The 13,791-nt window shown below is 51.7% G+C and overlaps 5 protein-coding genes across 5 annotated transcripts; 4 read left to right on the forward strand and 1 right to left on the reverse strand.

Annotated features, from left to right (window-relative positions):
* Window positions 1–3,454: 3,454 nt before the first annotated feature.
* On the forward strand, window positions 3,455–5,052 carry BDZ99DRAFT_528151 (uncharacterized protein; the record flags this gene model as incomplete). Its single annotated transcript, XM_033726348.1, has 2 exons — window positions 3,455–3,473; window positions 4,616–5,052. 2 exons carry the CDS (start codon window positions 3,455–3,457, stop codon window positions 5,050–5,052), a joined length of 456 nt encoding a protein of 151 aa, XP_033568644.1.
* A 2,518-nt stretch (window positions 5,053–7,570) lies between these two features.
* Window positions 7,571–8,269, reverse strand: BDZ99DRAFT_483474 (uncharacterized protein; the record flags this gene model as incomplete). Its single annotated transcript, XM_033722577.1, has 1 exon — window positions 7,571–8,269. The coding sequence occupies one exon, from the start codon at window positions 8,267–8,269 to the stop codon at window positions 7,571–7,573; it is 699 nt and encodes a 232-aa protein (XP_033568645.1).
* Window positions 8,270–10,316: 2,047 nt separating this feature from the next.
* Window positions 10,317–10,691, forward strand: BDZ99DRAFT_528153 (uncharacterized protein; the record flags this gene model as incomplete). The annotated part of the gene is made up of 2 exons (XM_033726349.1): window positions 10,317–10,367; window positions 10,425–10,691. The coding sequence occupies 2 exons, from the start codon at window positions 10,317–10,319 to the stop codon at window positions 10,689–10,691; spliced, it is 318 nt and encodes a 105-aa protein (XP_033568646.1).
* Window positions 10,692–11,229: 538 nt separating this feature from the next.
* Window positions 11,230–11,409, forward strand: BDZ99DRAFT_339113 (uncharacterized protein; the record flags this gene model as incomplete). Its single annotated transcript, XM_033714340.1, has 1 exon — window positions 11,230–11,409. A coding segment is annotated over one exon (180 nt), but the record flags the coding sequence as incomplete, so codon positions are not given.
* Window positions 11,410–12,734: 1,325 nt separating this feature from the next.
* BDZ99DRAFT_215512 (uncharacterized protein) lies at window positions 12,735–13,166 on the forward strand. The gene has a single exon (XM_033713391.1). It carries the CDS (start codon window positions 12,797–12,799, stop codon window positions 13,094–13,096), a length of 300 nt encoding a protein of 99 aa, XP_033568648.1. The 5' UTR covers window positions 12,735–12,796; the 3' UTR covers window positions 13,097–13,166.
* The last annotated feature ends 625 nt before the right edge of the window (window positions 13,167–13,791 follow it).

The raw sequence follows: 13,791 nt of genomic DNA on the forward strand, positions 1-13,791 counted from the left end.
ACCCAATCAAAATATCTCTCAGGCTCAATTTGAATTTCTTTTTCCTTCTCCATCTCCAGAACATCTCTTCATATTCCCCTCCATTCCTGCCAGATTTCTCGAGCCAAGAACAAAATGATGTCCACGCTGGGCCACTGAATCCCTCTTCAACAGAGGATACAACTGCAGCCGCTCATAGCTCTTTTTTTGGTCCGTATCTTCGAAAGGCTATGAGGAACGAGCGCGGGGAGGTTGGAAGGCAGTCGTATTTGTTAGGTATTACTCCGGGTATCAAGGTGTTCCTGATGAGAGATATGAAGGATCTGATACGAAAGTTCCAATTAACAATTCGGCTGATTTTTGAGTCATTCTGTTTTTGAGACAGTCACTTGTAGCTCCATGCCGGAATGTCAACCACTTACATAGCTATCCCCTAAGTCTGCCGTCTCGGCAGCTGTTTGTCTCTCCTTTGGTTGACTAATTCTATCGTCCAGATACCTGAAGTACGAGCTCTGTCTGCGCAATAGAAACTGACTAGCAACGGTCCACATTCAAAAATCTCTAATGACAATCCGGCTCTCACGTGGAAGAAGAGTATGTTTGATTGTGTGCCATGCGTATAGATAGTGAAGGAAGAAGAGATCCACAACTGTCCGCCCTGTCTCTTCCGCGCATACTGTCCGTCTCCTCTCTGGTATATCTCTTTCATTGTGTGCCACGCTTGTAGACAACGAAGGGAGAGGTGGCCCACAACTGTCCACCTTGCCTCGTCCACGCCCACTAACCTGTCCCCCCTCAATTGGAGTGTCCCTCTGATTGTGTGTCAGGCTTACAACTAAAGAAGTAAGAGGAGACTCGCGATTGTCCGCGCTCTGTCTCTCATGCCTGTTGTCCTGTCTCCTCTCTGCTGTGTTCCTTTGATTGTGTGCGATGCTCATACACAACGAAGGATGAGGAGGGTCCCGACTGCCTGCCCCGGCTCTTCCATGCCTAATGTCCTGCCTATCCGCCAATGTGTTTCCTGGGTCTCCGCCTTCAAATGAGCGCGTCCTTACAGCTCGCTGAGCTAGATGGCGTCGGCTTTTGTCAGTTCCCATCTGTTCCGCTGTATCTCCCTCCTGATTGTAATCTTTCTTTGAAGTCTTGGGTGGCTTGGAGGCCTAATGAAGAGAGGAAAAGGTCGACCAAGGTCTCAAGACCGTCAATGGTGTCGACAGTCTGTCTCTGCTGGCGGAAAGTCTTGCCGCTTGAAGAAAACAACTGGCGGCTGACCATTTGTACCTACTCTCCCGGCCACTCCCCAGTGTGTTTCTCGAGTCTCCGCCTTTAATTGAGTGTCTCCTTAAAGCTCGCCCAGCTTGAAGGCGCCCGCACCCAGAGTAGTACCCATCTGGCCCATTGTAACTTCCTCATGATTGCAATCTTCTTGTGGAGTCCCGAGTGATTGTAGGGTCTGCTGGCGAGGGAGGAACGCCGACGGAGGTCTCAGGATTGTCAAAGGGACTGACAGCCTGTCTCTGCTGGTGGAAAGCCCTGGCTCTTGAAGAAGAGAGCTGGCGGCTGATTATCTATTCCTAATGTCCCGTTCGCTTCTAGTGCGAACCTCGAGTCTCCGCCTTCAAACGAGGGTGCCCTTACAGCTCGTCCAGCTTGAAGGCCCTCCCCCCTGAATATTGTCCATCCGACCCATTGTAACTTCCTCCTAGTTGCAATCCTTTCGTGAAGCTATGGGCGACTTGCAGGGTCTTTTAGCGAGGGAATAGGCCGATGGATGTCTCAGGATTGTCAGAGAGACTGGCGGCTTGTCTCTTTTGTCGGGAGGTCCTAGGCGCTTGAGAAGGAGGACCGGCGTCTGGTAATCTTTTAGCGCTTACAGAAATTGGCGAACTGTAACCTGGGAGAAGGCAGTGTCATTTGAGGAAAGGAGGAAAGGAGGAGGTGAGCTTTCAGACGCACGTTTGAGGCATGCGGCTGTCGAGGCATCGGGGCTGTCGACGGCAGATTGCGGCAACCAACATTGCTCAATGCCTCAGGGATCTGCTCTAGGAGGACGTAACAGACGTACAAATTGAGGCAGTTGGCTCCTAGATGCTGGTGAGCGGTTCGAGAGCCTCGTGGCGGCCGTGTGGGTTTGTTCTGACTGTTGTGGTGGGCAAGGCGTTCCAACGCAATCTGGCTACTGACACCAGCAAGAGAGAATGAGAAGTAACAGAGGCCGTAAGGCTTGGTTTACGACCTTCACATCATTGAGGAGACAGTTGACGCGGCATGTCTCTCAGGCACTGTGGGCTTCAACAACGCTGGATGGCGGCGGAAATCCCTGATGTGCCATCCCGCAGCCGTGTCCTCTGCGAGCGTCACTGAGCATTGGCAATCTTTCTGGAGTAGCATGATCACACTAGATGACATTGAACGAAGTAAAGCTTCTGGCTGAACCTGCAACGGGTCTCGTAGAGTACTATAGAAAGATTTCAATAGAGAAAGATACACCTAACTTCTTCCCTCCTCGCCGCAGAGGGGCCGTCAGAGTTTACTCAAGCATAAGAGACAGCCAGAGTATGCATAGGAGAGCTGTCTCGTTGAGTGAATGCACACATAGAGTCCCCAATTCCTGTTCTCTAGTTCGTTGGGGCCCGTACCTTCACTGGAGACTGTCACCAGCCTCACCGCACCGCCACCTGCCTGCCCGCCCTGCCTATACTGCCTCCACTGCCTGCCGGGCCTACCTACACTGCTACTACCCGACCCGCTTACTTTGCTTAGCGTTGATGAGTCAGCTAGCGCGCTTCGCCATTTCGTTTAGGTTATAGGGCTGGTCGCCCTTTCCGCAACTGAGCTCTTACCATCCATCAACATCATCTCTTCACAACGACAACTTTCTTTCAATCTCCTCCTTCATCATGTGGCTCTGCGTATGGAGGGCGAGCCAAACCGCGCATCCACCCCATCCCCCTTGAGGCTCTGGCTTTCAGGTACGTCCTTTGTGTTTGCGTTCTTGTTTTTGTTTTCTGGCACGGCGACGGTGATGGCGACGGCGATCTGTCTCAAGGGCTTTTGCTTATGCTATGCCTGAGAGTTCAGCTTCAGGTATGTGCTCCTCCCCTTTGCTTTCTTGTTCTGGGACGCAGCAGAGTTGGACTTGAGCTTGCTCTTGACCTGGATACTCTGGATTCCTGCGAGCAGTCGGGAGGGTTGGGCCCGGCTGCATGGCTTCACAGCCTCTTTTTTCATTGATACATTCACCTTGTGTGGATCTTCGAAGAAGAAATCATCTTCCCTGCCTTGACTGACTTGACTTGACTTGACTTGACTTGACTTGATCATGTATGTAGATAGCTTCAATCATTGTTCACTTGCCAACTTCACCAATGATTCACGGCATGATGCTGCTATGTGATGACATGACCTACTTCGTGATGCGAGTGCGTGGTGTTGAGTCTGGACATGCTGCCGACAAGCAGAGGACCAGCAACACATGGCAGCCCAGCACCTTGGTATGTCTCGTTGAATCAACCTAACTGAAGTAATTCCTGCGTCTCTTCTCGCCATTTCTAGGCAAAGCTTGATGATTTTGCTGTGGTATTGAGTCTGTCGCGGCGGATGAGTATGCCCCCGACGGGCAGAAAGCCAACAAGACGAATTAGTCCATCGGCTTAATTTTATCTAGTCCCTTGCCCATCCCTCCAGAACACATTGACGTGCTTTTTGAATTTTCCGGCCAAGATTTGGTGTTGCTGTGGTATTTTGAGGCAACTCTGTGTGATTCAGACAAGCGTGTCGACCGGAGAGAATTGTGAACCACCACGACTTCGTACGATATCCCGCTCACTGATTATGATTCGGAAGGGCACTCCGCTTCCTTTCGCGCCTTTATTGTAGAATTTGATGTGCTGGTGGTGTCGTGAGACGATCCGGACCTTGAAACGCTACGGAAGACTTCTAGTCAAATCGCTACGTCGGAGTACAGTGAATCATGCAAACACCTTTAGCTTTCCCAACCCAGAAATACGAAATGGGCATAGTCTTAAGCCCAATTGCGCATCCTCCATGTGAAGTTTGAAGGCGTGGTGCTGTCGTTGAGTGCTCGAATCTGGCTGCGAGTTGTAGCCCGCCGTGGTCCTGAGACGAAGCCAAATTGCTGAAGTCCGCGAAGACGAGTGAACGCAACAACTTGGTGCGACCATAACCAGGAATCAGACGTAAGAGTACTTCAAGCTCGTTCGCCCGCTCTCTGATGTGAGATTGAATTTGTGGTGCGGCCGTGAGGCTCTCAGAGCTGGCCAAAGCTGCTGGCCCTGCAACGACGCGCAGTGCAACACCGAAAGACTCACGATGGTACAAACTGGCTGCAAACCTCAGGCATAGCTCAGAGATGACTTCGAAGTCAGCGTGCATACTCGCTTCCCGTAGGTGTGGCCCTCAACTCGTGCAGCACCCTCTTGACCGCCTGTCCAAACCTGCTCCTCAACACCATCGCCGCGGTGCCGCAACGCTGCCATCCGAACCTCTACAACCACCTCGCAGCCGTCCATACCCGGCCAGCAACGCTCCTTCTCTCCTCCAATCTGATACCGCCGACCATCATGGCTTGCCTCATCCACTTCTCTCGCCGGCCCTCGCCCTCTGATCCAGCCAGCGCCCTTCATCGCCGCCTACAACGCCGCGAACCGCCTCATACTACCCATCTGCATCGGCGGCAAACTCCTCTCCCGCATGTTCGAAGACCAAGGTCACAGCAGCCCGCACCGCCTCTCTTCCCAGCGCCTCCTCCACCTTCTGCCGCTCCGACCTACCGCGGTCAGACTGGCCTCAACTCACCGACCTCGAATCCAGCGACTTCATACTACCTTTGCAGATTGGAGGGCTACGGAAGGGGCATACAAGAAGGAGGGCGAAAAGGAGGCGGACAAACCATGCATCCCAAGTCGCTTCGAGCCGCCAATGCGAGACGGACGACGAGGCCGCGAACGGCCTAGCCCGCTACCTACCTCAAATCCGGTGCAGCAGACCGAGAAGCCCCCTAAGAGGGCCCCATACGCTCCGATTCGGCCGACCGACGACGACGACGCTTGATACTGGGGCTGGATTCGAGGGGTTTTGGAAGGGTCATAATGGAAGCACACGGACTCCATAGCGGGATAGCAGTCAAATAACAAGAAGAACTGATGATGTTTCATGCCTGTGTCATGTGTTTTACCTTGTGATGACGACGTCTGAGGGCCCTTGGACAGCTTACTGACTGTTCCAAATAGTGAATGGGCGTTAGGTTCTGATTTCTGATACCACCTCGAGGCACGTCAGACAGCGCCAGCTGGGTGTACACATATCACGGGCATTGAGAATAGCCGGGGACGGCAGGGGAGGGCTCAAGGAATTGGAGTGATTACCTTAGGGTTTAGGAGGTTGCAGAAAAACGAGAAATTTTACCCGAAGCATGATGATGATCTTGGTGACCCGACTACAGAATCCACTGTAGCGTCATGTCGAATATCTATTCACACAGGTATTCCACTTCTCAGACTCGGTTAATGCGTGTTCAACACCACTGTAAGGAGTGGTTCAATTAGCAGGTAGCTAGTCGGTCAAAATACGGTCTGATCTACGGCTTGAATCGTATTCGGAGCTTTAGAAACGTGTCTGGAGGTTTGCGAATCCTTGGGCCCGATATGCCACCGGCTGTTCTTCGCTATTGCTTACTCCATACCGCTGTAGAGAGTGGCTCGGCTAGCAGGTAGCCGGTCGGTCAATGGGTAGCCTAGTAATCCGAATTCTTGTCCTTGACATTATATTCCTAGACTTTGAAACCTCTCACATAGATATAGCACTCTTTGGGCTCCAATCTTGCTCGCTCGATACCGCTGGAAGGATGGGCTCAGCCGGCAGGTAGTCGGTCGGGTAATAGGTAGTCTGATCTCTGGTGAATGGACCTTGACGTTGTGTTCACAGGATTTGAAACCTCTTACATGGATATGACACTCGTCAGCCTCCAATATTGACTACTCGATACTGCTGTAAGGGGTGAATCAGCTAGCAGATAGCCAGTTGGATAATAGGTAGTCTGATATCTAATGTATTAACCTTGACATTGTGCTCACTGACTTTGAAATCCCTTACACGGATACAACACTCTTTGATCTCCACTTTTGCTCATTTGATACCACTACGAGGAGGGGCGTAGCTAGCAGGTAAGTGGGCCGTCAAGAGGAAGCGCGATTCCCGCTGTATGTACCTTGGCATCTTGCTTGAAGCATTTGCTTACTGGAGGCTACTGTAGGGAGTAGCTCAGCTAATAGGTAGGCAATCCGTCAAATGATAGTTTTATTTCCGCGATATCAGCCCTGACATCGTGTTCGGCGACTTTTCTCGCTCGATAGCACCGTAAGGAGGAGTCCGGTCAATAGTCAAGTTACTCGTCAAAAAGTAGTCTGATTCTCGTTGTATGGCCAATAACGTCGTGTTCGGAGGTCTTGCTTATTGATGCCGCTGTGAGGGGGAGCCCAGCTAGTGAGTAAGCGGCCTATCGAAAGGTAGTTCACTTTCCGCTGTATCAACAGTGACATTGGAGTTCGAGGTCTTGCTAGGTCGATGGCATCGTAAGTAGTACCCTAGCTAACAAGTAAGCGGCCCGGAAACAGGAAGTTCGATTCCCGCTGTATCAACTTTGACATCGCGTTTGTAGATCTTGATTGGTAGATAACACTGGAAGGAGCAGCCCAACGAACAGGTAAGTGACCAGCCATAAGGTAGTCTGATATCCGCTGTGTGAACCTTAAAATCGTATTCGGAGGTCTTGCTCCCTCGGTAGCACCGTAAGGAGTGGCCCAGCTGGTGGTTAGCTGGCCAGCCAAGAAGCAGTTTGATTCCCATTGCGTCAATCTTTACATGGTAAGTGCTAGGTCCTAGAATTAGGGGTATACGAATCCTACTGCTCGGGCTTTGCTCTTGATCGCTCGATAACGCTGTGAGAAGTAGCTTAGCTAGCAGGCAGTTGACCGGTCAAAAGGTATCCAGACCTGCAGCACGTAAACCTTTGTATTAGAAGTCGGGCATCTCAAAACTCCGAGACGTGTTCTGCTCTTTGAATACCGCTGTGGGGAGTGGTTCAGCTATCAGGTAGCCGGTCAGTCAAAACGTGACCTGACTTTCATTCGCAATAGGAAAGAGGGACATGCTGGGATGGTCAAGGAGAACAATGGACGAAAGTCGGCAGCACCGAGCGGGCGCTTTCGGGATTTTATGAAGTACAGTAGGCAATCGCGTAAGTCTTGGAATCACTCAGAGGCAAGGAAAGAGCAGACGTCTAGGGAGGGAAAGGAGTGAAGAACCACCAAAGGCCTTGATACATGGTGCTATTTCATAGTGTATCTAAGGAGAAGAATCCCACCTTGTCCGTTCATTCTTCTTCATTCTCATCTGACCTGTCATAGCCCGGGCCATTGAGGTCGGCGATGGTGTAAGAGCTGCCCACTTGAGTGTCCACCAATTGCTCCAGGACGTAGTCAAATTGATCTTCGTATTATTCCAGGAACTCTTCTCCTTCAACGGCGTCAAGCAGCCCTTGCCAATAGTTCTCGCTCTCCAAAAAGAGCTGCTACTCCACGCGCGGTATCTCGCCGTTCGGGAGTCGACACTCACAGATCCGCCAGCCGTGACAGTGATAATAGAGCGTAGCGTCGTCTCCAGGGTCTATGGAAGCCTGCGTGTCGTGCCATTCCCCGGTTTCCTTGGCCTTCGTGTATTCGTAGATGAGCTCGAGGTACTCTCCGCAGCAAGGGCACTTGTAGCTCTTGCCACCGTGTCCGACATTGCAGCCGCAGAGGTTGTGATCGTCGAGAAGTTCGCCGAGGGTATATCTGTTGACCTTGTGAGAGCAGTCGTCCTCTTCTTTAGACTCGGAGTAGCTATCCATTTCTTCATCAGACTCGTTGTCCCCCTCTCTCTCTCCCTCGTCGTCCTCCTCCCCATCGCTGTCTTCTCCATCATCGTCGTTTTCTCCGCCTTCGTCCCCATCATTTGAGCCAGCACCGCTTCCTTCCTCTGGTCCTGAGCCCATCTCCCGATCCTGTGCGTCGAGTGCTTCTGTCTCTCGTCGGATGATTCCATCTGGCGTGTTGTCCACGTTGGCGTTCTGAAGGTCCTCTACGCGTTCCTTGACTGAGCGGAGAGTATTGCCCTCATAGTGAATCTTTGAAGAGCCGGGAATGGAGAGTGGTGCAGGCGGAGGTGGTGCATAAGCGTGCGGTCTCAGTGGCATATGGAGCATCGTGGGATAGTCTTGATAGGTGTTCATGTTTGCAGATTTTGAAGGTCGAATTGGAGTGCGTTTTGTGCCCGACTTCGGAAAGATTTATAGGAGGTTGAGAGGGTGCCGTAGGTGCAGGGCTTGCAGTCTCCGAGAGACAGGTTGTGGCCTTTTAACGGGGAGGAAGGACGCACCCTGGCGAGGGCTGCTTGGTGACTTGTGTGCCAGCGTCGTCCTTGATCGGGGGAGAGGCGCTCGGCGGACCCTGATTTGCAGGTGTTGGAGTTGAAGAGAACAGATGTTGCAGCCGCGGCAATCGGTTGTGGCCGCTCGGTTGCGTGGTCTGGCAGCTGTTGGGTGAATGGAATGGATCGATAAGGATATGCAACACGCGACCTCTCGACGAGCTTTGACAGAGGAAAGTAACATAAGTCAGGCAAGACCTTTAGCTGGAGTATTTGCGTCCTACGTTTCGGGACCAAGTTTATAGACGCATGATCTACATGAGTCTCTGAAAAGTCACTACGATTAACTGCGATTGAAGACAAGAGCACAGAACTTGCTTTCAGGAAAACCCCGCGGCCACGTCCAACCAAAAGAATGTTTATCGCCACCCCTCATGTTTCGAAAATTCCAAGATTTGTGGGAATTCTCATGACCGCGCGGGAGCTTATGGTGTACTTCGCGACACCACAGTGACCGGCTATATTGACAATCATTTCCCAGCGAACTCAACGTTAACATACCTCTCTTAGGGTGGGATAACAAGGTTCCTCTAGCTACACAAGCATCTTGTACTCAAGGCTACCTCGGAGCTTAGGCCAACATCTACATGGATACGCCCGCAGGGGGAAGAGAATTCTTGAATCTCTAGGATGAAGTATACAACTTTGAAAGTTGCAATCTCAGCCTGTAGCAAGACGCTCAGGCCGTTGGGCCTAAAGAAAGGGGTTTACTGGACGGTTGTGGAAAAAGCAAAATGATTTACCGTTTATGCACCATTCGACACCTTCAAACGCCAACAACACCACCAATAATAATGATATAGGGTAAAGACAAGTAGGCCTAAAGTTCCAAAAAATTTGCAAAAGTTCACCCCTAGAAAGACTATGAGGAAGTCAATCCGGGGCGCTAATCTGCCGGCTTTCGCCGTCGCCATACTGTTGTCACACTGGCGGTACGAACTTAAGACTATGAAATGGGACGTACCTTATGGGTAGTTCGTGTCATCGGCGCAATGTGACATTGGCACGAACTACGTATATCACCAGAAATATTTAGTATATAACCATAAGGGTCTATCACTAGGCAGACAAACACTCTGAGCCCTAGAGCTAGCGCATTTGAAGCGACCCGTGGAGAATGTCGCGTCGCTCCATAGACGCTGGTGAGAATGTCACGTGGCTTCACTTTATCTCAAGCTTTTCAGCCTGCCTTGCGGATTCTGCAACGCAACAGTCCGCAATCTCCCAACAATACCCATCGTCTATCTGTGGACAACCACACCGCCAACGCCCGCCTCTTTAGCTAGCCAGCGAGCCGAATGTACTTTCCCTCATCCTTTCGCCACAGGTGACTAACGACACCGCGACATCGATTAAAATTGCATCTTTTCTCACAAGCTTTCGTCCTAGCAAGCTTTGTATCTTGCTTGCCCTACGTCTTCAGAAATGTCAACCTCATCCTCACAAGCCGGACCTAGATTGATACGTTGCCATCTAAATTACTACAACGTGCGATGACCACGGGGCATGTTTCACAAAAGACTCCGCTGAGGTAATTGATCTTGGAGGGATCCTTCTCGACGCGAAGAGCTGTGAGGAGGTTCGTTGAGGTCACGTCGACGTCAAGACTTTCTCTATCCCTACTGCCAAACCCGGACCTCGAAGTCGTTCGACCTTGACCCGTACGCTCAAGCCTGGGCCACCTCTCAAGACAACGCTAGAGCCGCAGCTAAGGCACACCTCGCGTTAGCCGTTCGTGCGAACAGTCCACAAGATCAAGGACAACTCTGAATCTTTCCTCGCTCAGCAGCCTGCACAAAAGTTCTCAACATGGATCGAATCAGTTGCTATTTCGAATAGCTTATTTTGCCATGCATCGGGATAGGATCTGCCCGCCTACTAGCCTTCGCTGTCTGTGTGAGGTATGCCCCTTCTTCAACGTTAAAAGAAGCTTTCTGCTAACCATGGTACAGGGGTAGCATTCGTCCAAGCGCGACTCCAGGCATCCTCCCCGAGATAACAACGACATATGCCCATCGTCTTCCGCTGCACCTTTTGCTCCCGACGCTACCGCGACAGAAACCATCAAGATCTCTGTGCTAGACACCCACTGCAACGGTGATAAGTGCGAGGTTGAGGTCAATAACATAAGTGCTCGTAAGGAAGCAGGCGACAACACCGTGATGGACTGGAACTCTTCGGCCATGGGAGCCAAGAGCTCGTGCATTCCGTCGAGCAGCCGGTAGGCATTGCAAAGGGTGAGACCAAGTGCGTGATGGAGCAGCTCTTCCTTCTGGATACCTCCAAGGTGGATCTTGTCACGACAAGACGCGTAGAACACCACGAAACCACAGCTACAACCGCTCGCCAGCGTCTGGACCTCACGCCCACCGCGCCGTATTGACGTGATCAAGCACCAGCAAGCGCGTCACGCTATGTGGTAGCTTGAAGTGGAGTAGCTAAGATGGGGTAGTAAATGTCGCTATGCAAAACAGGCCAGAGGACCCCCCGATCCACATCCCTCCGCTAGATGTAAGCCCTAATGACGTTTGGCCAAAGGCAACGATAGACCTCGAACGCCCGGAGAATTGGTATGAGCGGCAGTCAGGGCTACCGCATGCGGCACTTGACGCGATAGACTGGCCAGCGAAAGATGGGAAAATTCTTGCGATACTCGAGATACGAGTGGCGAGACCAATCATTGGAGTCCGGAGAAGAGATACGCACTGCCAGTCAGGGATAATGTTTTGCTTCGGTCGGGCGACATGGACAAGCTGCTGAGCAGAGGAGATTCGTTTGGATTCCAAAGAGGGCACCCCGCCCACGGCTATCCGCGAGATCTCGCAGATGAAGGATTCTAAGCACGTCAACATCGTCTACCTTTACGATTTCATCGACACCGAGAACAAGCTGATGCTCGTCTTTGAGTACATGGACAAGGATCTGAAGAAGTACATGGACTCCAGAGGTGATCGTGGCCAAGTCGATTCACCCACCATCTAGTCCTTCATGTTCCAGCTGCTGCAGCGCATCGCCTTCTGCCACGAGCACCGTGTCTTTCACCGCGATCTCAAGCCCAGAACCTGATCATCAACATCAAGGGCCAGCTCGAGCTGGCGAACTTCGGCCTAGCCTATGCGTACGCTCGCTCTCACCACCGCGTCTGAGTGACAGGTTCTTCGCCTCCGTACAACCGTCGCAAGACTACGGGTCCCACCCGAGGCCTTTCGTCGAGAGGATCCGAGTCGGTAATCGAGAAAATGGAAGGTCAGACGGAATCTCCCGGCGTGATGTTGACAACAAGGACGAAGCTTGAGGGGAAACAACTATCTTAGACCTCAAGGATGTGGTTTCAGCAATCCTGGAAATCGTTCATTTCCACATGTTCAAGAAGGCCAGCTCCGATTACTGCGGACTGCCCCACTGCTAGGGCTGTCTAGTTATGGTCGACGGTACGGCAAGAATATCGTTGGTCTCAGCGCCGGTCTTGACCGCATCTCTATGAAGACTGTTTGGAACAATGGCCAGCCCGAGGAAGCCCCGCTAGGCCACCTCGCTGAGTTTTGGCAATCCCTTTGACTCACATTCTAGGCGCCATTCTTTCGCCAATATAATGAGCCACCGGGGCTCAAAGACCGTCAACAACCTTGGAACGCTGACAAAGAAGAGGCGGGCTTGATGTCTCCTGGTTCTTGCTTCAGACACCAGAGTTAATCTTTTCAATCAAGTTTAGTGCCGTCCAAAGGGGCGCAAGTGGGTGCAAAACGATGCCGATTCGAGGCGAAACAGAGAATATTCACAAGTAAAGAAGACCTGAGAGCATGAGAGATGTTTATGACCGGTACTAGGTCTCGAGGCCGAAGGTCAAGACTTCATCCGGCAGGCATGGCACGTTGAAGGTGAAGGAAGTGCTGATCTTGTTTCCGTCGGCGATAGGATACAGGTTACTTTTGCGTTATCATATCGCTGAATCCGCAGATTCTCATTGTCGTGCCTTCCGTTTCACCATTATCGCGGAGAGATGCTGAAATGAATGAGCCGGTGGCGGGTGAAAATGTAAGTCTCTAATTCTGTTCCTTTTTTGAATGTCTCTTCAGTATGTTCGAGTAGTCAGTCCTGGGCACCGACTCGTTTCAAGAGTCAACTTCCTCATAGCCGAGTTCTCAACGACGGTGCCAAAAACAAAGCTCCGTCCTGCGTTGGGGTGGAGGTCGCCGCGTTCAGCGTGCAGGAACTCTCTTAACCCGTGCAGAGTACGTGACGCTTGGGCACTACCCCGACTCCTGGTAGCTTCCGTGGAGAATCGGGAAATAAAGCACTTGAAAGTAGAATTGGACGCCCAGGCTCACACATGTTTTGCTACACTTTCGCCTTTCTGAACCTCAGTCTTGGGCACCGACTCTCGTCTACTAGAGCAGACTTCCTCATAGTCGAGTTCTCAACGACGGTGCCAAAGCAAAGCTCCGTCCTGTGTTGTGGTGGAGGTCGCCGCGTTCAGCGTGCAGGAACTCTCTTAATCCGCACAGAGTACGTGACGCTTGGGCAATACACCCGACTCCTGGTAGCTTCCGTGGAGAATCGGGAAAGCACTTGGAAAAAAACCCTGGACGCCCAGGCTCATACACCTTTTTCCACAATATCGCGCTTTTGAACCTTCTAATGGTGCAGGTTGTTGATTACGACAGAGTTTTGCAAATAGTACATAGACTACGTCTCCAATCTCTACGATGCGTGATCTCAGGATCCACGGGCCAGATCGACACAACACGGTGCTTAAGGTTGAGGGTGAGGCCAGGGTATCCTATAAATCTGGCACCGGTTCGCACCGTGTTTTCTGTGACGAGTGCAATGACGCTAGCTTACGGCAGCATTCTTTCGGGCAGCAATCTTCCGATGACGACCCTCAAATTCGATGTGGCCGGCCAATCAAGCAAGATCACCATACAGCATGACATTACTGGAGCCATCGACCGATCTACGCACTGCTCTTATATAGTCGCTCTCAATCGCTCACGATTAGAAGTCTTCAATCTCTTCGAGAACGCCGGACGTAAGCTCTCCGTCGTCTTCTCGGAAGGTCGTACGGTGCTTGTCAGCGCCCAAGTATCCTTTTGGACTTAGTTTCGGGTCTTAACTGGCCCTTTTGTGGCCTGCTTTGTGACGGCAAGACATCCGCTTTCATGACTTGGGTGTCCCCACCGTTGCAGCTCTATCTACTTCAGTCTTGTCTCGGGGCCAGGATTCTCGCCGTGGTGTGGGCTCAGCCCTTGCTTCCTCATATCCTGCTTTCTCCAATTACTTCAGGCCCCATAGCTAACACGCGGATATGCGTCGTCATGGATGGGA

The sequence above is a fragment of the Mytilinidion resinicola genome (genome assembly GCF_010093595.1).
Source record: "Mytilinidion resinicola strain CBS 304.34 unplaced genomic scaffold BDZ99scaffold_37, whole genome shotgun sequence".
In the NCBI taxonomy this organism is placed as follows: domain Eukaryota; kingdom Fungi; phylum Ascomycota; class Dothideomycetes; order Mytilinidiales; family Mytilinidiaceae; genus Mytilinidion; species Mytilinidion resinicola.